Raw genomic sequence first — 22,670 nt, 5'->3', positions numbered from 1 at the left:
ATTTTGCATTTTTCAAACGTTTGTATCTCAAAAGTGTACGGAGCTATCAAAAAGTTGTAAACTACAACAATGTAAATCAAGATTTTATCTATCGGGCAAATTAAGGTCTTTTTAATTCAACAAAAATTGAGCTCGTGACGGGATCTCAAACATGCCTTTCAATTTTCAGACCTCTTCGCCGTTCTACACAAAAAAAAACTTCATGCTCTATTTTTTTACGTTTAATGTGAAAACAATGTCTGAGAAAACAAAAATAACTGAAAAATTATGAAAAATGTGTCTAAAAATGTCAGAAATTTCAGATTTCGAACTTTGATGGGGTTCTCGAAGAGAGGTGTGGCCGAAAACAAAGTATATTTGTTTCATAAGAGTTTTTTTAACCAACCATCAAAATATCTAAAATGTCCAGAAACCATGTAGACCAAACCTTTTAAAATCAGAAAAATGCAAAGAATAAACATCGCTACACAACTTTCTCTATCTCTCTCGTTTCAACCTTTTGCAAAGATCAAAAAATTGATATCATCATTTTCAAAAATTTGGATCTTTGATCTTTTATTAAAAACATAGTCTATCTTTTGTCTCTTCCCACCGCCAGCCACCGAAAAGACTGATCTCATGACGTCACGCCTTTCCGTACTCGAGTTCAGAAGCTTTAATTTCTCACCTGCGTGTGCTCAATCCCGCCTATTCGCCAAACTGGTCTGCAGAGGCCGCCGAGACATTTATAATCTAACAAAAAACTTCAAAAATGAGCCATATCTCTCGAAAATCGGCTGAAAATGTCTCAGAGTTTCAAAGAAGAGTCAAGAGTGGCGTCTTGGTGTAAGAAGTATTTGTTGGAAGGTGAGTATACTCTACTTTTTTTCTATTTAACCTTTCTTATTTCAGGCCAACAACTCGACGAGAAACACGCTGAGAAGGTGTTGAACTTCCCGGTCAACGCCACCTTTGCCGACTACATTCTTATCAAGTATCGAAAGTTTGTTGCGGTCTTGATTCCGTTTTGTATCATTCATGTGAGTTATTTTATGTTTTTGTTTAGAAAGCGGTTGTTTTCAAACTGAACGATTTTAAAACGGGATAAATTTGAAATCGGTAAATTTTGAGAACAGGTAGTGTGAGTCAAATAATCAATCAATCAAATCAATCACAGTCATTTTGAAATCTAGAAGTTTTTTAATTAAATCACTAGGGAAAGTCAGTTTGGAGCTCTGGTATCATTGTAAGCCTGAGCAAACGCTGATTCCAAGTATATAGGAAGTTTTTGCCCTTGAGACCTAGTATTCGAGAAAAACAAGGTCAAAGTTTGGAAAAAGAATGATTTTAGCTTTTCAATTATATTTATCACGTCCCATTACTTACAATAATTTGAAACCCGGACGTCTCAAACCCTACCGATTTGTAACCTGATACTTCAAAACCTCAAAATGTTCAAACTTTGAAATTTTGAAAATAAGAAGTTTTGAACCGATTTATTTGGTACATTTTGAAATCCATATCCTTAGAACTTCGGCTTTTTGAAAACTGGAGAATTGATGTTGTTCTAAAACCCGGACGTTTCAAAATTAATGATTTGGAAGCTACGAAATTTAGACATTTTGGAATCGACAATCTGAAAATTAGTCACGTAAATGTTTTCTGTAATGCTTTCCTCACTTCGGAACGCCCTGGCTACAAATTAGAATGTCCCGACGATGTTTCAATTATCTGGTCTAAATTAGCAGGACTTTATCTTTTTCCCCTTATTTTGAATCCCCCCGCTATAATTTCTGTTTTTTTCAGAGCATCTGGTGGGCGACCGCTTTCAAGCATGACTTCTTCCAATACTACCCAGAATACTGGCATATGCCTGTCACTATGGTCGTTGGTGCCCTAATCTCTGGTATGACAGCTGAAGGAGCCGGTGCAGTGGCTTTTCCAGTAATGACATTGGTTCTTCATTTGGCTCCGTCGATAGCGAGAGATTTTGCGCTGATGATTCAGTCGATTGGTAAGATTTTTGGAAAAATGGGGGGAGAAAAATGGGGCACAGTTTTTACAACAGGAGCCGTGCTTATAGAAACAGTTCGAGAATCTCAAATGAGCTCTGACTCCTGTTATGGGGGCGGAGCCTAGCCAACTACTTAATCTGTTTGTACAGGGGGTCCTTGTACTCAAATCAGGCAAGACGTTTTAAATTTTCAATAATACAGGAATGATGGCTGCCCTCGTCTGCGTCGTCTTCATGAAAGTGAAATTCTCCGAGCGTGCAGTGATATTCGGAATCGCCGGTGCCATACCAGGTTTCATTTTCGGAGTCCATATCGTAATTACAGGCACTTGACACCCAATGTTATCATTTTCCCTTCCAGATTGACCCCCTGTTTACTGGTGCTCAAAAAAAGATGCTCTTCGTCTCAATCTGGACTTCATTCGCGTTCGCCTTGGGAATTCTGAATTCCCAGAAGAAACGACCGACGTTTGTGAAGATTCCAGAATTCTGCGCGTGGAAAGCGGGGATTCTGTTGTTAACCGGATTTGTCGGGGGCGTCTTTGACGCGTTTGCCGGGAGTGGAATAGATATTTGTATGTTCTCAACGTTGACGCTGTTCTTTAGAGTTAGTGAGAAGACTGCCACACCGACGACAATGATTTTGAAGGGTAAGTGGTTTTTTTAGTCAGATATTCGATAGAAAACCTTAAAAAATCACTAAAAATAAGGTAAAACTCAAACAAGGAAAATTTGAAAACGTCCCAGTGCCAAATTTTTATACCAGCGCTGTCAAACAGTCGGTATTCACAAGTTTTACCATTTTATTCAAAATTTAGGCCCCGCCTCAAAAAACAGAACTGAATTTTTTTCATGGCTTAAGTTCAAGGACCTGTAAAAGGAGTTTTCGGGTACATTCTATTATAGACCCCCGTAAGATTAGGTTATACACCCCCCTGGGTAAACGTTGGAATACACCCCCCACAATGCGTGATTTAGTCATTTGGATGGGGGTGTTTATTGGAATGTTGGGACTATATTATGAACATTCTATTATAGACCCCCACACATTACAATATAACCCCCCAAATTTCAATCAGATGTGGGGGTATATATTGTAATGTGAGCATCATTTTGATATAGGCCCCCCAATGACTGAGTATCATTGTTGGCAGTCAAATTGAATATTGATTACACTCAAAAATAATTATTTTCTTCCGATTTTTTTTCGTTTTTTTCGGGTTTTCTGTGCGTTTTTCAGCAGTTTTTCGCTAAAACTTTAAAATCTATCTTTAGGTTAAAACTAAAACGTCGATTTATGCTGAAATTCCCCCTGATTTTCCACAATTCTTAGGCTTAGGCTGAAATTCCCGTATCATTCTATTACACACCCCCCAAGCTCAGCGCCCTGGAAGTAGTTATTACCTTAAAACAGGACACCCTGGAGCTTACTCTCGCCCCGCCCATAAGCTTAGCGCCCTGGAAGCTGATTTTCCTTAATTCTTAGGCTTAGGCAGAAATTCAGGAGACATTCTATTAAACACCCCCCGGGGGTGGTATACCAACATGACGTTTTGGGGGTGTTTATTGATACACGTGGGGGGTTATAATAGAAGATTGCCTGGTGTTTTGATATGAACCCCCACTTTCCACTGTGGGGGGCTTTAATGGTTTCATTATAACCCCCCACACTTTCTGTTCCATTATACAACCCCACAGTTATAACCCCCCACTTTTCAGTTGGTGGGGGGTGTATTCCAACATGCGGGGAAGCTATCGGTGTGGGGGGGTATAACCGAATTTTCCCGAGTTTTCGGAGTCAGGCGCAAAAATATTACTACGACTAGACCACGCCCCTGAAGTTTTGGAATTTAATGGAATCGGAGACTGTTAATACCTCTGAAAAAACCTTAAAGACCTCATTTTTTCATTAAAAATGTTTCGAAACGCATTTTTTGTGAATTTTAGACCCCACCCCCAAAAAAGTACCTAAACTCTTGAAGAGCCTGTTAAAGCAGTGTACGTTGTCTGTTGCGCCTTTATTCATGTTTTGAAAGGGGAGCCTAGAAGTTTTAAAACAATTTATCAATAATTCACCGATCATATTCCAGGAATCGTCTCCATGTTCGGATTCTACTACCGCGCTGTCCAAATGGGCGACATCTCGGAAATCGCGTGGAAATATTTTACTTGTACTATTCCAGTAGTGGCGACTATGGGTAGGTCACAACTTTGTTTGAAAAAATTGACAAAAAACATTTAATTTCAGCGCCTATCGGCTCTTTCCTCGGTTCTCATCTCCATCGTCAAGTGATAGCCGCTTTGATCTACATTCTGGAAGCAGCGTCGTTGGTTGGGTTTCTATTGACTAAACCGACATGGTTCTTGATTATTATGTCGGGTAAGTGCGCTCTACTGGACTCCACTTGAAATTGTTTTAAACCGTTTTGATTTCAGTCGTCATAATAGCCTGTGGTTTTGTGTTCTTCCAAGTGATGGCAAAGATAGGAGAGATGCTTATGAAATATATCGATCCGAAAATAGGAGAAGACGCGAAACATAAGATTGAGGAGAAAGAGGAGCTGCATTTGGAGTTGGAGCCGACTAATTTATCATTTGCATGATCTTGTTTTGTATGTATTGATTATAATTAATGGAAATAGAACAAAAATTGGTTTAATGGAATTTTTGATGGGGTTATGTATGATTGTTTGATATTTTTAAAGAATTAAAGGCGTATTGTTACATGTGTGATAGTTAACTATAATGTATGTATTTCAGCGAGTTCACTTTCATAGTTCAAGAATTTTTTAATTCGGTCCACAACCCGCTGAGAGCGAGCGCCGGAAAGTTTGGTATTTTCGATTATTTTTGTTGTATTTCTTCAATAAATTCGATAGAATACGGCAAATATTGATAGAAAAACACTAAAAAAAAACTATCGAAAATAACGCCAGAAATAGCAGAATACTGGAAAAACAAATTTACCGAGGCACGGTCTCCCGTACTGCGAAAAAGAACTGCAAGGAACGTGAAGCCGATTTTTTCACGTTTTAATTCAATTCTTTTATTTTTTGCACTGAAAATTCAGTTTTTTCAGGTTTTTAGACGGCGCAATGGATGAAAAAAGGTCCCGTCCTACAGAATTGTAGAAAATAAAATTCTCTATCTTATGAGCCAGAAAACGTGAAATTTGGTCTGAAATTCACTTTTTCTATACAGAAAAGCTGATTTTCAGAAAATTGAGTATAACTTTTTTGGTAGAAAACATTTTCTAATAAAACTTGCACATAATGTTCTTGAGGATGCTCCAAAACTGTTACATTTTTTTTTGAAAAAAAAAATTGGATGAAATGGCAGAAAATCTCAATATTCTGAAAATCAGTTTTTCTGTATAGAAAAAGTGAATTTCAGACCAAATTTCACGTTTTCTGGCTCATAAGATAGAGAATTTTATTTTCTACAATTCTGTAGGACGGGACCTTTTTTCATCCATTGCGCCGTCTAAAAACCTGAAAAAACTGAATTTTCAGTGCAAAAAATAAAAGAATTGAATTAAAACGTGAAAAAATCGCCTTCACGTTCCTTGCAGTTCTTTTTCGCAGTATGGGAGACCGTGCGAGGTGAAATTTCTAGAACATTCTCGCCGACCAAACTTTCCATTGACTTTGCGTTAGGGCTGTTAAAACAGGCGTTTTACGGCGGCAATCGCCGGTTTCATTTCCGGCGTGGGCGACAATCGCCGGAAATGAAACCGGCGATTGCAGCAAGTACAATTTTAAAAACCGGCGTTTAACGCCGGTTTTTATCTTTTTTATTCATTTTCAGTATATTTTCTACTCAAAAAAGCGGCGTTTGACGCCGGTTTAGAAATGAAAACCGGCGATGGAAGCAAGTTTTGGAAATGAACTTGCTTTTCATGCAATTAACGTGAAAAAAGCGGCGCCGGCTTGCCGGCGATTGCCGCAAGTAACAGCCCTACTTTGCGTCAGCCTTTATCTGAGTAAAACTCAAAGAAAAGTTACAGATAATCTAATCTATCAAATGGTATCAAAAACAGCATACTTTCTTTTTTTTTCTTCTAACCCCTTCATTTTTACCCCAAACATTTTAGACTCGGTCGGTTGACCTGGGAGGCGGTCCGCAAACAAATACTCATAGGGACAGGTGAGAGCACGTCATCACAAATGTGAAAATGTCGGCATGTCTTCTCATTGTTCCTCTCTACAGCAGACCGCCATCTGTCACTTATCTTCCTGGGAAATCAAACAGATGATGACGAATAGACCACGCCCACAGGTCAAATGAGGTCAGACTACACTGTCCTATTGTCTCATTCCTAACACAAACCACCTGTTCACTTATCTCCATGGGAAATCTCCCTTTATGACCTATCTTAATAGACCACCAGATGGCGGCTTTCTTTTTGGACTCCTCCCACTGTCCCCCAGTTTCCTCATATCATCTTCTTGGCCCAGTCGTCCACTATCTCTCTGTACTGGATGGTGACTCATCTATATTCTCTTTTTTGGCCATCTTTGAATAATCTCTATGACCATGACTTATCTTGTCCTCATATTCCCTATTTGCTGACTAAATATATGAATTAGTGTTTTCTTTTTCAGTTCTGAAGTGAAGCGGATCAAGAAGAAACCAATCACCATGAAGGATGAGGAAATGGTCGAGTGCGATACGCGGTTCGGAAGAAAGCGAGGAGGTGGTGAGTTGGGTCCTGCTTGTCGAAGACTGTTCTCAGTTCGTGTTTAATTGATTCTCAGTATATAGTTTGTTAAGGACGTTCAGTCAAGATGAGTCATTTGGCGGAAAGTGGTGGGTTGGATCCTTCGGGATTTACCATAGCTCATGTTGAATGCTTGTCGAAGGCTGTTCACTTTTTCGGTTAATTCTCAGTATATAGTTTGTTAGGCACGTTCAGTAAAGATGAGTCATTTGGCGGAAAGTGGTGGGTTGGATCCTTCGGGATTTACCATAGCTCATGTTGAATGCTTGTCAAAGGCTGTTCACTTTTTCGGTTAATTCTCAGTTCATAGTTTGTTAGGCACGTTCAGTAAAGATGAGTCATTTGGCGGAAAGTGGTGGGTTGGATCCTTCGGGATTTACCATAGCTCATGTTGAATGCTTGTCAAAGGCTGTTCACTTTTTCGGTTAATTCTCAGTTCATAGTTTGTTAAGGACGTTCAGTCAAGATGAGTCATTTGGCGGAAAGTGGTGGGTTGGATCCTTCGGGATTTACCATAGCTCATGTTGAATGCTTGTCGAAGGCTGTTCACTTTTTCGGTTAATTCTCAGTATATAGTTTGTTAGGCACGTTCAGTAAAGATGAGTCATTTGGCGGAAAGTGGTGGGTTGGATCCTTCGGGATTTACCATAGCTCATGTTGAATGCTTGTCGAATGCTGTTCACTTTTTCGGTTAATTCTCAGTTCATAGTTTGTTAGGCACGTTCAGTAAAGATGAGTCATTTGGCGGAAAGTGGTGGGTTGGATCCTTCGGGATTTACCATAGCTCATGTTGAATGCTTGTCGAATGCTGTTCACTTTTTCGGTTAATTCTCAGTTCATAGTTTGTTAGGCACGTTCAGTAAAGATGAGTCATTTGGCGGAAAGTGGTGGGTTGGATCCTTCGGGATTTACCATAGCTCATGTTGAATGCTTGTCGAATGCTGTTCACTTTTTCGGTTAATTCTCAGTATATAGTTTGTTAGGCACGTTCAGTCAAGATGAGTCATTTGGCGGAAAGTGGTGGGTTGGATCCTTCGGGATTTACCATAGCTCATGTTGAATGCTTGTCGAATGCTGTTCACTTTTTCGGTTAATTCTCAGTTCATAGTTTGTTAAGGACGTTCAGTCAAGATGAGTCATTTGGCGGAAAGTGGTGGGTTGGATCCTTCGGGATTTACCATAGCTCATGTTGAATGCTTGTCGAAGGCTGTTCACTTTTTCGGTTAATTCTCAGTTCATAGTTTGTTAGGCACGTTCAGTAAAGATGAGTCATTTGGCGGAAAGTGGTGGGTTGGATCCTTCGGGATTTACCATAGCTCATGTTGAATGCTTGTCGAATGCTGTTCACTTTTTCGGTTAATTCTCAGTTCATAGTTTGTTAGGCACGTTCAGTAAAGATGAGTCATTTGGCGGAAAGTGGTGGGTTGGATCCTTCGGGATTTACCATAGCTCATGTTGAATGCTTGTCGAATGCTGTTCACTTTTTCGGTTAATTCTCAGTTCATAGTTTGTTAGGCACGTTCAGTAAAGATGAGTCATTTGGCGGAAAGTGGTGGGTTGGATCCTTCGGGATTTACCATAGCTCATGTTGAATGCTTGTCGAATGCTGTTCACTTTTTCGGTTAATTCTCAGTATATAGTTTGTTAGGCACGTTCAGTCAAGATGAGTCATTTGGCGGAAAGTGGTGGGTTGGATCCTTCGGGATTTACCATAGCTCATGTTGAATGCTTGTCGAATGCTGTTCACTTTTTCGGTTAATTCTCAGTTCATAGTTTGTTAGGCACGTTCAGTAAAGATGAGTCATTTGGCGGAAAGTGGTGGGTTGGATCCTTCGGGATTTACCATAGCTCATGTTGAATGCTTGTCGAATGCTGTTCACTTTTTCGGTTAATTCTCAGTTCATAGTTTGTTAGGCACGTTCAGTCAAGATGAGTCATTTGGCGGAAAGTGGTGGGTTGGATCCTTCGGGATTTACCATAGCTCATGTTGAATGCTTGTCGAATGCTGTTCACTTTTTCGGTTAATTCTCAGTTCATAGTTTGTTAGGCACGTTCAGTAAAGATGAGTCATTTGGCGGAAAGTGGTGGGTTGGATCCTTCGGGATTTACCATAGCTCATGTTGAATGCTTGTCAAAGGCTGTTCACTTTTTCGGTTAATTCTCAGTTCATAGTTTGTTAGGCACGTTCAGTCAAGATGAGTCATTTGGCGGAAAGTGGTGGGTTGGATCCTTCGGGATTTACCATAGCTCATGTTGAATGCTTGTCGAATGCTGTTCACTTTTTCGGTTAATTCTCAGTATATAGTTTGTTAGGCACGTTCAGTAAAGATGAGTCATTTGGCGGAAAGTGGTGGGTTGGATCCTTCGGGATTTACCATAGCTCATGTTGAATGCTTGTCGAATGCTGTTCACTTTTTCGGTTAATTCTCAGTTCATAGTTTGTTAGGCACGTTCAGTAAAGATGAGTCATTTGGCGGAAAGTGGTGGGTTGGATCCTTCGGGATTTACCATAGCTCATGTTGAATGCTTGTCGAATGCTGTTCACTTTTTCGGTTAATTCTCAGTATATAGTTTGTTAGGCACGTTCAGTAAAGATGAGTCATTTGGCGGAAAGTGGTGGGTTGGATCCTTCGGGATTTACCATAGCTCATGTTGAATGCTTGTCGAATGCTGTTCACTTTTTCGGTTAATTCTCAGTTCATAGTTTGTTAGGCACGTTCAGTCAAGATGAGTCATTTGGCGGAAAGTGGTGGGTTGGATCCTTCGGGATTTACCATAGCTCATGTTGAATGCTTGTCGAATGCTGTTCACTTTTTCGGTTAATTCTCAGTTCATAGTTTGTTAGGCACGTTCAGTAAAGATGAGTCATTTGGCGGAAAGTGGTGGGTTGGATCCTTCGGGATTTACCATAGCTCATGTTGAATGCTTGTCGAATGCTGTTCACTTTTTTGGTTAATTCTCAGTATATAGTTTGTTAGGCACGTTCAGTAAAGATGAGTCATTTGGCGGAAAGTGGTGGGTTGGATCCTTCGGGATTTACCATAGCTCATGTTGAATGCTTGTCGAATGCTGTTCACTTTTTCGGTTAATTCTCAGTTCATAGTTTGTTAGGCACGTTCAGTCAAGATGAGTCATTTGGCGGAAAGTGGTGGGTTGGATCCTTCGGGATTTACCATAGCTCATGTTGAATGCTTGTCAAAGGCTGTTCACTTTTTCGGTTAATTCTCAGTATATAGTTTGTTAGGCACGTTCAGTAAAGATGAGTCATTTGGCGGAAAGTGGTGGGTTGGATCCTTCGGGATTTACCATAGCTCATGTTGAATGCTTGTCGAATGCTGTTCACTTTTTCGGTTAATTCTCAGTTCATAGTTTGTTAGGCACGTTCAGTAAAGATGAGTCATTTGGCGGAAAGTGGTGGGTTGGATCCTTCGGGATTTACCATAGCTCATGTTGAATGCTTGTCGAATGCTGTTCACTTTTTCGGTTAATTCTCAGTATATAGTTTGTTAGGCACGTTCAGTAAAGATGAGTCATTTGGCGGAAAGTGGTGGGTTGGATCCTTCGGGATTTACCATAGCTCATGTTGAATGCTTGTCGAATGCTGTTCACTTTTTCGGTTAATTCTCAGTTCATAGTTTGTTAGGCACGTTCAGTCAAGATGAGTCATTTGGCGGAAAGTGGTGGGTTGGATCCTTCGGGATTTACCATAGCTCATGTTGAATGCTTGTCAAAGGCTGTTCACTTTTTCGGTTAATTCTCAGTATATAGTTTGTTAGGCACGTTCAGTAAAGATGAGTCATTTGGCGGAAAGTGGTGGGTTGGATCCTTCGGGATTTACCATAGCTCATGTTGAATGCTTGTCGAATGCTGTTCACTTTTTCGGTTAATTCTCAGTTCATAGTTTGTTAGGCACGTTCAGTAAAGATGAGTCATTTGGCGGAAAGTGGTGGGTTGGATCCTTCGGGATTTACCATAGCTCATGTTGAATGCTTGTCAAAGGCTGTTCACTTTTTCGGTTAATTCTCAGTATATAGTTTGTTAGGCACGTTCAGTAAAGATGAGTCATTTGGCGGAAAGTGGTGGGTTGGATCCTTCGGGATTTACCATAGCTCATGTTGAATGCTTGTCGAATGCTGTTCACTTTTTCGGTTAATTCTCAGTTCATAGTTTGTTAGGCACGTTCAGTAAAGATGAGTCATTTGGCGGAAAGTGGTGGGTTGGATCCTTCGGGATTTACCATAGCTCATGTTGAATGCTTGTCGAATGCTGTTCACTTTTTCGGTTAATTCTCAGTATATAGTTTGTTAGGCACGTTCAGTAAAGATGAGTCATTTGGCGGAAAGTGGTGGGTTGGATCCTTCGGGATTTACCATAGCTCATGTTGAATGCTTGTCGAATGCTGTTCACTTTTTCGGTTAATTCTCAGTTCATAGTTTGTTAGGCACGTTCAGTCAAGATGAGTCATTTGGCGGAAAGTGGTGGGTTGGATCCTTCGGGATTTACCATAGCTCATGTTGAATGCTTGTCGAATGCTGTTCACTTTTTCGGTTAATTCTCAGTATATAGTTTGTTAGGCACGTTCAGTAAAGATGAGTCATTTGGCGGAAAGTGGTGGGTTGGATCCTTCGGGATTTACCATAGCTCATGTTGAATGCTTGTCAAAGGCTGTTCACTTTTTCGGTTAATTCTCAGTATATAGTTTGTTAGGCACGTTCAGTAAAGATGAGTCATTTGGCGGAAAGTGGTGGGTTGGATCCTTCGGGATTTACCATAGCTCATGTTGAATGCTTGTCGAATGCTGTTCACTTTTTCGGTTAATTCTCAGTTCATAGTTTGTTAGGCACGTTCAGTCAAGATGAGTCATTTGGCGGAAAGTGGTGGGTTGGATCCTTCGGGATTTACCATAGCTCATGTTGAATGCTTGTCAAAGGCTGTTCACTTTTTCGGTTAATTCTCAGTATATAGTTTGTTAGGCACGTTCAGTAAAGATGAGTCATTTGGCGGAAAGTGGTGGGTTGGATCCTTCGGGATTTACCATAGCTCATGTTGAATGCTTGTCGAATGCTGTTCACTTTTTCGGTTAATTCTCAGTTCATAGTTTGTTAGGCACGTTCAGTAAAGATGAGTCATTTGGCGGAAAGTGGTGGGTTGGATCCTTCGGGATTTACCATAGCTCATGTTGAATGCTTGTCAAAGGCTGTTCACTTTTTCGGTTAATTCTCAGTATATAGTTTGTTAGGCACGTTCAGTAAAGATGAGTCATTTGGCGGAAAGTGGTGGGTTGGATCCTTCGGGATTTACCATAGCTCATGTTGAATGCTTGTCGAATGCTGTTCACTTTTTCGGTTAATTCTCAGTATATAGTTTGTTAGGCACGTTCAGTAAAGATGAGTCATTTGGCGGAAAGTGGTGGGTTGGATCCTTCGGGATTTACCATAGCTCATGTTGAATGCTTGTCGAATGCTGTTCACTTTTTCGGTTAATTCTCAGTTCATAGTTTGTTAGGCACGTTCAGTAAAGATGAGTCATTTGGCGGAAAGTGGTGGGTTGGATCCTTCGGGATTTACCATAGCTCATGTTGAATGCTTGTCGAATGCTGTTCACTTTTTCGGTTAATTCTCAGTATATAGTTTGTTAGGCACGTTCAGTAAAGATGAGTCATTTGGCGGAAAGTGGTGGGTTGGATCCTTCGGGATTTACCATAGCTCATGTTGAATGCTTGTCGAATGCTGTTCACTTTTTCGGTTAATTCTCAGTATATAGTTTGTTAGGCACGTTCAGTAAAGATGAGTCATTTGGCGGAAAGTGGTGGGTTGGATCCTTCGGGATTTACCATAGCTCATGTTGAATGCTTGTCAAAGGCTGTTCACTTTTTCGGTTAATTCTCAGTTCATAGTTTGTTAGGCACGTTCAGTCAAGATGAGTCATTTGGCGGAAAGTGGTGGGTTGGATCCTTCGGGATTTACCATAGCTCATGTTGAATGCTTGTCGAATGCTGTTCACTTTTTCGGTTAATTCTCAGTTCATAGTTTGTTAGGCACGTTCAGTAAAGATGAGTCATTTGGCGGAAAGTGGTGGGTTGGATCCTTCGGGATTTACCATAGCTCATGTTGAATGCTTGTCAAAGGCTGTTCACTTTTTCGGTTAATTCTCAGTATATAGTTTGTTAGGCACGTTCAGTAAAGATGAGTCATTTGGCGGAAAGTGGTGGGTTGGATCCTTCGGGATTTACCATAGCTCATGTTGAATGCTTGTCGAATGCTGTTCACTTTTCCGGTTAATTCTCAGTTCATAGTTTGTTAGGCACGTTCAGTAAAGATGAGTCATTTGGCGGAAAGTGGTGGGTTGGATCCTTCGGGATTTACCATAGCTCATGTTGAATGCTTGTCGAATGCTGTTCACTTTTTCGGTTAATTCTCAGTTCATAGTTTGTTAGGCACGTTCAGTAAAGATGAGTCATTTGGCGGAAAGTGGTGGGTTGGATCCTTCGGGATTTACCATAGCTCATGTTGAATGCTTGTCGAAGATTGTTCACTTTTTCGGTTAATTCTCAGTATATAGTTTGTTAGGCACGTTCAGTCAAGATGAGTCATTTGGCGGAAAGTGGTGGGTTGGATCCTTCGGGATTTACCATAGCTCATGTTGAATGCTTGTCGAAGATTGTTCACTTTTAGAATTGATTCTCAGTAAATAGGTTGTTGCTTCAATGATCCAGAATACAAGGACAGAAAGAAGAAGCTGAAGAAGGATCGTCTCTGCATCAAATGTCTGCTTCCACACAAGGAAGACATCTCATGCACTTTCAACAAGAAGTGCCACTAGAAGAAGACTCATCACAGCTCGATGTGTCCAGAAGACATCGAGATCAAATGGGAAGAGTCTGATGGACAATCAAACAAGTTATCCGTGCATCAACTCAAATTATGGTGATTCGAATGTTCCAGAAAACCACTCCCAGAATGCGGAGAAACTATTCTCGAGCCTACGGAACTTGCTCGTAATTTGGGTGAATACTTGACGGATCGGGTGTCTTTCACCCAACTCGCTCGTGTTCTGTGGCCAAGAAGAAAAACAGGACTAGATGGGTTGGGTTTTTACTTGCATATAACACGTCTAGATTCCTCTATTTTTCCTGAATCCGATGAAATCAAGAAATCTTTCACGTCGAAGGTTTCCACTATTTTTCTTTTTGGAACGACATGATAAAATACATTTGCAGGTGGAATGAAAGGTAAATTGGTAAGTTTCTGCCGTTCCAAAAAGAAAAATCGGGACTTTCACTAAATAGAAGTGTTCTTCTTTCCGGGTATTATTATATATTAATTTCAATAATAAAGTAACACTGTCTAAAATACAGTGACCAAAGAACAGTAATCAGTTTTAACCTGAGAGAATATTCCTTTTTTTATATTTGGATTTTTAGCGATTTAAAAACATGACTAAATGTTCTTAGCTCGTTAAAACGCGTCCCCGGTGCGCCAGGTCCTTGAGAGGTTGTCTATTATAAAGGGCAAGTTACACTGACAAAAATACACTGGCAAAAATACAACCAGTTTTTGTGTTTTTACAAGTTCATTGGCTTACTGATTTAAAGTCAATAATTAATTTTGAGGTTCATCCTCAATATCAAAAAAAACCAATACATCAAATATTTATAAGCATTCCTTCCAACATTTTGTTCGGCTCGCCTGCACTCAGGGATACTCGAAGATGTTTGTGCTCATCGGATGTCGTGAACCAGTAGACAATTCCGTTTTGCGTGGTACCGTAGTCACTGGAAAATTAATTTTTATCAATTTTTATTCAAAACTAAAATATCCGGAAACAGAAACATCTCTAATTCTCAGTTTTGGAGTTTCGAATGGAATTCCATAGCTTTACTAACCAAACTACCTGCGTAGCGACTCCAAAATCAAAATTTTTACATATAATTAGCAACCACGCTCTACTAGACTCCTTGACCGGCTCAAATTGAATTTTTGTTAATTTTCGCAATTTGTCTCTCCGTCGCACATTAACAGATACATAGCTATTCGGCCCGAATCATATCAGAGAGGATTTTTAAAGTTTTCAGTGGTTTCTCTTGCAAAAATTACCAAAAATTATATTTTAGCACATTACAAATAGCTATCCGGACCATAGTAGGTCATTCGACCAATTTTTTACTCTCAAAACTGCTAAAAATCGGTTAAAATGGCAGAAAATTACCTATCTTGGCCGTTTTTTGAGAAAAAGTGGGGTTTTGGTCGATTTTTGGGGTTTTAAGTGATTTTGATCGATTTTCACACTGATGTTGTTACTGTGCAAAAACACAATAACAAATAGCTATCCGGCCCAAAGTGTGTCACAGACATAGATCTCGCTGAGATCTACATTTTGGTATATTTTTCAGTTCATATTATTGGGTTTCAAGATAGTTACGCGCCGTCGGAATTTAACAACAAAAAAAAACAAAAACCTCAGTTTTGGAGTTTCGAAATGAATTCTATAGATTTTTTAACCAAATTACCTGCGTAGCGACTCAAAAATCAAAATCTTTACACACAGTTAGCAACCACGCTCTACTAGACCCCTTTCTAATTGTTGTAGCTAAACCAACGATTATTATTCAAATGAACCGATTTGACTGCGCAGCGACTCAAACTAACTTACAACGTCTCTAATTCCTGCAACTTCTCCATCAAATCTCTTGTGATCCGACCGTAAAACATGAAATGAGCCTTATTTTCAATACATTCCTCTGAGAACTCCATAATCATTTTCTCCACTGGCTCCGCTTCCAGTTCCTCGAAATGTATTTCATATTTCTCCCAGTCTTCACATTTTCCTTTTATAAAGTTTGTAGACATTAGATATTTAGCAGGAAAATCTTTGAATTCTTCCATTTCAAATAACCAACTGATGTTATCACTGGGGAACACCATAAAGTGAATTGATTTGAGGTAAGTAATATCCAGAACCGATAGTATCACTCGACAATTTTTTTCAGTAAACTCGAAAAGGTTCAAAGTGATTTTCTTGACTTGAAGTTTGCTTTCCTTGTCACTCCGAAATAGTTTCTCGAATTGCATATCATGTAGTAATGAACCACCAATAATTAATTCGTCCACTTTAGTTTCAAGTCGCCAAAATATTGTGCAAGTGTCTTCATAATTATTAGCAGTGATAACAAAAAAGGGGTCAGCTTCTCGAGTCGGTTGCATTTTCAGGGAAACTTCAGCGCGACTCATTTCCAGCTTCACATATTCGTAATTGATGGTCGGAGGTTTTGTTCAGTTGGGGTTGAATTGGAGGGGGCTGGAAAATAATTCAAAAATAATTCAAAAACATCAGTTATGAATTGAATTCCATAGATTTGCTAACCAAACTACCTGCGTAGCGACTCAAAAGCTTAACTTATGAGCAGCCAAGCTCTACTACTTCATTACGTTGCGTCATAAGCTTCATTCTTTTGTAAAAATGATTTTTGGCAATAATTGACTAAAAGACTCAATTTACAAAAAATCCTAGCACGATCTTGCAATTTTTGACTGAAAACTCACTTTGTCGATGTCATTGCGAAATTAAAATGAAATAAATAGAAAGTGAGCACTAACAACTAACAGCACACCCGGGAATGAATCAAACTGATAAGATAAGGTGTTGAAATGAAAGAGTGAGCAAGTTGTTTGTTTTAGTTGTCTTATCATAATGAGGAAAATCGTTTCCTCAGGGTCATACAGCGCGCGTCATAAAGATAGGACACCCCCTAAAACTTGGTCTTTTGAAAAATCCTGAATAGTTATCAAAAATCGGTGAGTGCAGTTCGATTCAGCGACCCTAAAACCCTATGAGACAACTGATTGTTTGGATTCGATTTTTAGGAAAATGTTTTAGGAAAGATTTTTTAGGAAAAAGGGTCGAAAAGAACTTCTTTTTGGGGGTGTCCTATCTTTATGACGCGGCCTCAAAAGTGTCTTTTGAGCACAGAGCTGCTCAAAGTTGCTCAATCCAAACGATCGGTTTTCAAAACGTCAAGTTATAGAGGTTGTCCTATCTTTATGACGCGCACTGTATTGACTTCATCGTACTCAGATTTTACACAGGAACATTTGTTTCCTCATTTCTCAACACTTTGAGAGCCCATAACTCGGAGCAGAATGCCGGGCGGGTTAATAAATTTTGTGAAAGAGTGGTCCCGATTCGGACTCCCGAACATCCCACACAAGTTTCATTAAATTCCAAATTTATAAGTTTCTACTGCCCATTTTGATTTTGCTAATTAGATTGAAAAACTACCTAAAAACTGTAAAATTCGATTCCGATTCGAGGAAACACGTCACAGGCACGCCAGATGATACCAAATTGAAATTGAAACTGCGTCAAAAGTACCCTTAACTATCAAAGACGCGTCAGAGGTGCGCCAGACCAAATCAAAATCGACATTCGGAAAATAGTGAATATGTAAAACAGGGAGAGTTTTAATCTTGCTTCAATATATCAATATTTACCCAAACTGGTTCTGATTTGTATCAGTTGTATTTTGGGCGATTCGATTTTTATAAAGTTCTTATTTGTAACAGTTTTATTTCAGGCGGTTATGGTGGGCCATTCCCATTCCAACTTTCTCGGATCCAAATTCTTCAATCTTTTCATTCAAAATCTCAAAACTAGACAATAATAAATCCAAAAAGAACACATGACTTCAATGCCCATCAGTATCTATTTGAAACCGGTTTTCTTGTGTCGAATTGTCAAAAATCATTTAGGTTGATTAGATCTGCGTGCGATGAACAAATTAGAATAAAAAAATTGAAAGGTCATCGCATACTTTGTTCCCTTCTTCTAATATGATACCACTAAGATAACAATCTTTTTCTTTTTCTTTGATTCTCCGATTCTCCAATTCGAGAATATAATTACACAACAACACAGGTATATAAACCAAGGCCAGATGAACCAAAGGCATCCCCCTTCTCATCATGATTCAAAAACCACTCTCCGACGTCCTCAACGCGCCACGCCGTCAGGAGCAGCTCCGACAACTTGTCGCCTTGGCAGCCGACGTCCCACTCAAAGACGTTGGTATCTATTTTTCGTGGAAGGACTTTGAGCCGACACGCCAGAAAGAGTTTGAGGAAGAAGTCGCCGAGGGATTGACCACGTTCTTCAAGGTTCCAACTGATGCGAAAGATATCGAAGGGATCACTCAGTTCTGGCAGATTATCAATATTCTGACATGTTATAATCCTAATAAGTGATTGTAAATTCTTTTTTTTGTTTTTTTTTGTGCAAAAAGGGTTTTTTTAAATAAATAATATTTTTGACAACCTGGCGCACCGGGGACGCATTTGAATCGCTGAAAAGTTGATAGGCTTAAGGACGTTTTGGAACTGGTCACTGTATTTTTGTCAGTGTAACATTTTATGTTAGACTTTTTAAGTACTTAACTTAATTTTCAAGGATTTTAAGATTTTTCTGAAAAATCACAAAGAATTGGAAAATTATCGTGTTCAGGACTTCCAGAATATGTTTTTTCAGATTTGTGGGACGCCGTTGACGCGTTCTCATTATATACTTTTATAAAACAATTATATACCCCTATAAAACGCCCTCCGCTCCCTCCATACCATATCATTAGGAGAATCTCTGGAAAATGTCTCGTTTCTTCCCGATTTTTCTGGTTTTTCTCTTTGTGCAATTCTCTATTGGTTATCCTGAAATGGAAAATTATGTGATTTATATCACTTTTTGAATGTATGTCACCTGGCAACCAGTCTTAGAGGTTTTAATACATCCCAGACCCGTAATAAAACCGAAAAATGAGCTTAGAACCTTTGAAATTATCTATCTACACCGTTAAATCGCATGTTTTGAAAAATTACGTCCGACTGGCTCAGAGCGATTTTGCATGTCATGTCCCTCGCTGACCTACCCGGGTTCGAACCCCAGCGAATTACTGAAATTGTGTCAAACTACCGGAACTTCGTGATGGCACCGAAAAGGCGTATACCCTGTTACGCAGCTGATATTTCTATGAAGTCTGGACTTTTCCAATCGGTGGGATCCGTGATTCTATTTGAGGGCGGAGCTTAAAAATCAAATGATTAAAAGTTCCGCACTTTTCCACGTTATCATAAAGCACAATTTTGGAAGAAAATTCAAATGTCAAACAATTTTCAAATAGCTCCGCCTATTTTTGAGATACGCGCCTTTAAATATGCCTGCGGCGCTAAAATCGGCTAGGGCGCTGAAACAGCTGCATACCTTTAAAGGAGCTACCTAAAATTTCTTCTCTTCGATTAGTCACCGCCTTTTCAAATTCCTATTTCCCTAAGAGACGAATCTCAACCCCCGACTAACAGGAAGAAAAATTAGGGAAAAGTGGTTTGGTTCCCAATCATTAAAAATTTGGCAGGCGCGCCTGTGACGCGTTTTCTAAAAGAACTTATTTTACCGTAACTCAAGTTTTCAAGATTTGGGTTTAGAAATGTAACTTCAAAAACCAAAGCCTCAACTCAAAAAAAACCATGCCGCGGAAAACGCGTCTAAGGCACCCCAGATACTGTAATCTTCTGGAAATTTTAGATCTTTTAACTATATTAGACGTCAACGTTTAAAAAAAATGAACATTTTGGAAAGCAATTTTTGAACTTTTTAAAAATTTTCAACGTGACGTACCACGAAAATTATTTTCAAATTTCCTTATTTCCAACAACAAATAATACAAAATTGATATGCAAAATTATTGTGGCGGTGAGCACAAATCCGGATCGGGTAAAGGGTTTCCGAGTAAGTTGATGGGCGTGGCCTATTTTTCAGGAAACGTTGCAAATGCGCTCCATCTCACTATTTTAGAAACGCCATTCGAGATCCATCAAGGACAGGTTCGGCAAGAGTTCGAGAGGCTTCATCACGATGGAAAATCGCTGTTGACCGCCAGTGATCTACCGGAAAACAAGTATATCGTGTTCTGTGGCCTTCTGGAGCTCACGAATCGCGCGTGTGTTCATTTCGAGTTGCGGAATCCGACGCAGAAGGTAAATATGTGGAAACATTTCAAAATTTTCGGAAAAAAGTTAGTGAAAAATGAAGAAAAATGGACTATTTTTAAACGCGTCAAACAGAATTGCGCGGAATTCCGACTTCCGTTTTAAAAATTTTACTTCCGGATTAGGAGTTTTACTTCCGACTTCCGTCATTCCAACACTGTGAAATTTAGGAAGAATACATTTCGCTCGAAATACCATAAAAAATGGTCAAAAAGTTTGAATATTTGCGGAAAAAATCTACTTCTGACTTCCGACTTCCGACTTCCGACTTGCGTTTTAGAAAAAATCACTTCCGCACAACTCTGGCGTCAAAGGCGCGCCAGGCACTCAAGTCACTCGTTTTGCGACATCTTTTTTTTGCCGTTTTTGCAAAATTCATGCGTCTGGCGCACCTTTGGCGCGTTGTTCCTTTAAAAAGGACTAAATATTTGATAGATGAACGCGTCAAAGAAGCACCAGCGTCAGATTTTGAGTGACTCGAGTGTCTGGCGCGCCTTTGACGCGTTTTTTGTGCTCCTGCCCTAAGACATTAAAGAATGAGTCGATACGCAGCCAATTTTTAGTGTTTTAAAGTGAAATAGAAATAGTAGGGAAGCTTTTAAAAAAATCAATTTTTGACACTAAAACCGGTGACATCTCCCTCAGAAACCGGCTGGCGCGCCTTTGACGCGACCTCATAAACTTTTTCTTCGCAGACCATTCTATTCAACATCCGAACACCCATCTCGCACTGTTTCTTCGTGAAACCACACGTCGGAATGATCGAGGCGGGAGGGAAGGCGAAAATCTACTGTACATTCAAGGGAAAATGTCACCGCGTGCCGTCGGACTACTGTATGATCTACTCCATCTATCATATTGTGATCGACGAGAAATCGACGGCTCTCATCAAGGAAGACGAGTTCTCGTCGTCGAATTTACGGGCGGTTTGGAATAAAAAGGGGCGGGGTGTGGAGATTAAGAATATTCTTCATTTGTCGTGTAAATTTGATGAGAAGGCGAAGCCGGAGCACACGTGTAAACATCATAAGATTGGGAGGATTATCGATTTGAATGATCATGGAGAAGTTGGTAAGCTAGCGGGGGACTTGAGTCGCTACGCAGCCAGTTTTTTTTTAGGTTTCTAAGTAAAAACAATATAACATGAAAGCTGAAAACGTGAAGATTCTGAATCTGGTTTCAAATTTGATTTACCTCAGAGTACACCTGAGATACAAGAGTTTGAAGACAAGCAAGTTCCGGGTGAGACCGTCTCACTGATAATGCAATCGTTGTATCTCAGTCCGTTTTGATTCAAGAAAAAATCTGAAAACAGATTCAGAATCCTCGTGGTTTCAGCTTTCCAACAATATCTAACGCTTTATTCGAAACATTGATGTTCAAGGCACCCGTGACCAGTCAACAGCTCGCCTCTTCGTTCAGCTCCCTATCATCGCGGGCATTAACAAAGTCGCTCGTATCTCAGTCCATTTTGATTTTAGGAGAAATCTGAAACCGGTTTCAAAATTCTCACGTCGTCAGCTTCCCAACAATATCTAACGCTTTATTTGAAACATTGACGGACACCCGCGACCAGTAAACCGCGCGCCCCGTTGTTCAGCTCCCTCTCATCGCGGACAAAATCGCTCGTATTTTTGCTCATTTTGATTCAAGAAAAAATCTGAAAACAGATTCAGAATCCGCGTGATTTCAGCTTTCCAACAATATCCAACGCTTTATTTGAAACATTGACGCCTTCTCGTTAAGACACCCATCTAAGCACCCGTAACCAGTCAACCGCACGCCCCCGTTGTTCAGCTCCCTCTCATCGCGGGCATTGACAAAATCGCTCGTATCTCTGTTCATTTTGATTTCAGAAAAAATGTGAAAATAGATTCAGAATCCGCGTGATTTCAGCTTTCCAACAATATACAACGTTTTATTTGAAACATTGACGCCTCTTGTCTAGACACCCGTCTAAGCACCCTCAAGGAGCCCTTCCCGAGCTGTTTGAAACGTGTTTCCCGTAGAGCGCGTTAGCAAAGTCAGAGATTCCAGGCATGCCAACCCCCATAAATGTTATTTTCATTATTTTCAGTGCAAGCCGGCCCTCTCGAAGATTCAAAGGGAGAACCGTCCAACACTCCACCATCGGCCACGGCAAAAGGCAGAAGACTTCAGAAGACGCCTTCCGTGATTTCCACAGAAGAAATGCCAAAGACGGCGACGTCCGAGAAGACAAAGAAGAAGTAGATCTTGTGTTTTTCAGTGGAATAAAGATATTTAACTTGATTTTTCTCAAGAACTGCACGAAATTTTTTCAGAGGGTCAAACTTACTAGGGAAGGTCTCCAGGTGACCGTGGAGTTATGGGTCGTGACCTATATTGTTGGAAAGCTCAGAAAACACTGATTCCAAATATATATTCAGTTTTTGCCCTTGATGCCCTTGATGCCCTCATGCCACACCGCCTCACTACCACCTGCGCCACGCTGCCGATATTTTTGTCAGTGGTCCAAACTTTGACCTCGTTTTTTCTCGAATACCAGGCCTCGATGGCAAAAACTGAATATATATTTGGTATCAGCGTTTTCCCAGGGCCTTCCCTATTTAGTTACACTCACAAAGCTACACTGACAAAAATACACTGACAAAGTTACACTGACAAAAATACACTGACCGATTGGTATCGCGGGTTTTCACGAATTTCTATAGTTTTATGTTCAAAAACTATGAAAAAACAAACTCTTTTTGCATTAACGCGTCAAAGGCGTGCCAGATAGTCAAGTCACTCGTTTTGTAAAATCCAGCCACTCGAGCGTCTGACAAACTATTTTTGAAAAATCCGGAAAAACGTTTTTTTAAAGTTTTTTTTGGACACTCACGTACTATCCAGGTTCTACCCGACCCTTAGACTCAAATCCCTTTGGTGGCCTAGAAAACCATTT

General features: G+C 40.0%; 4 protein-coding genes across 4 annotated transcripts; 3 read left to right on the top strand and 1 right to left on the bottom strand.

Moving 5' to 3' along the window:
- Positions 1 to 782: 782 nt before the first annotated feature.
- Positions 783 to 4,596, top strand: GCK72_000109 (uncharacterized protein; the record flags this gene model as incomplete). The annotated part of the gene is made up of 8 exons (XM_003096782.2): positions 783 to 846; positions 892 to 1,019; positions 1,786 to 1,993; positions 2,196 to 2,308; positions 2,355 to 2,643; positions 4,084 to 4,191; positions 4,242 to 4,373; positions 4,430 to 4,596. The coding sequence occupies 8 exons, from the start codon at positions 783 to 785 to the stop codon at positions 4,594 to 4,596; spliced, it is 1,209 nt and encodes a 402-aa protein (XP_003096830.2).
- A 9,761-nt stretch (positions 4,597 to 14,357) lies between these two features.
- GCK72_000108 (uncharacterized protein) lies at positions 14,358 to 15,916 on the bottom strand (the record flags this gene model as incomplete). Its single annotated transcript, XM_053722271.1, has 2 exons — positions 14,358 to 14,487; positions 15,366 to 15,916. 2 exons carry the CDS (start codon positions 15,914 to 15,916, stop codon positions 14,358 to 14,360), a joined length of 681 nt encoding a protein of 226 aa, XP_053590916.1.
- Positions 15,917 to 17,674: 1,758 nt separating this feature from the next.
- GCK72_000107 (uncharacterized protein) lies at positions 17,675 to 17,953 on the top strand (the record flags this gene model as incomplete). The annotated part of the gene is made up of 1 exon (XM_003091031.2): positions 17,675 to 17,953. One exon carries the CDS (start codon positions 17,675 to 17,677, stop codon positions 17,951 to 17,953), a length of 279 nt encoding a protein of 92 aa, XP_003091079.2.
- Positions 17,954 to 19,429: 1,476 nt separating this feature from the next.
- Positions 19,430 to 21,976, top strand: GCK72_000106 (uncharacterized protein; the record flags this gene model as incomplete). Its single annotated transcript, XM_053722270.1, has 4 exons — positions 19,430 to 19,484; positions 19,551 to 19,732; positions 20,440 to 20,815; positions 21,822 to 21,976. The coding sequence occupies 4 exons, from the start codon at positions 19,430 to 19,432 to the stop codon at positions 21,974 to 21,976; spliced, it is 768 nt and encodes a 255-aa protein (XP_053590915.1).
- Between the last annotated feature and the right edge of the window lie 694 nt (positions 21,977 to 22,670).

The sequence above is a fragment of the Caenorhabditis remanei genome, chromosome I (assembly GCF_010183535.1).
Source record: "Caenorhabditis remanei strain PX506 chromosome I, whole genome shotgun sequence".
NCBI classification, from domain to species: Eukaryota; Metazoa; Nematoda; class Chromadorea; order Rhabditida; family Rhabditidae; genus Caenorhabditis; species Caenorhabditis remanei.
Note: the sequence above shows the minus strand (reverse complement) of the source record. Positions and strands in the feature narration are given on the sequence as shown.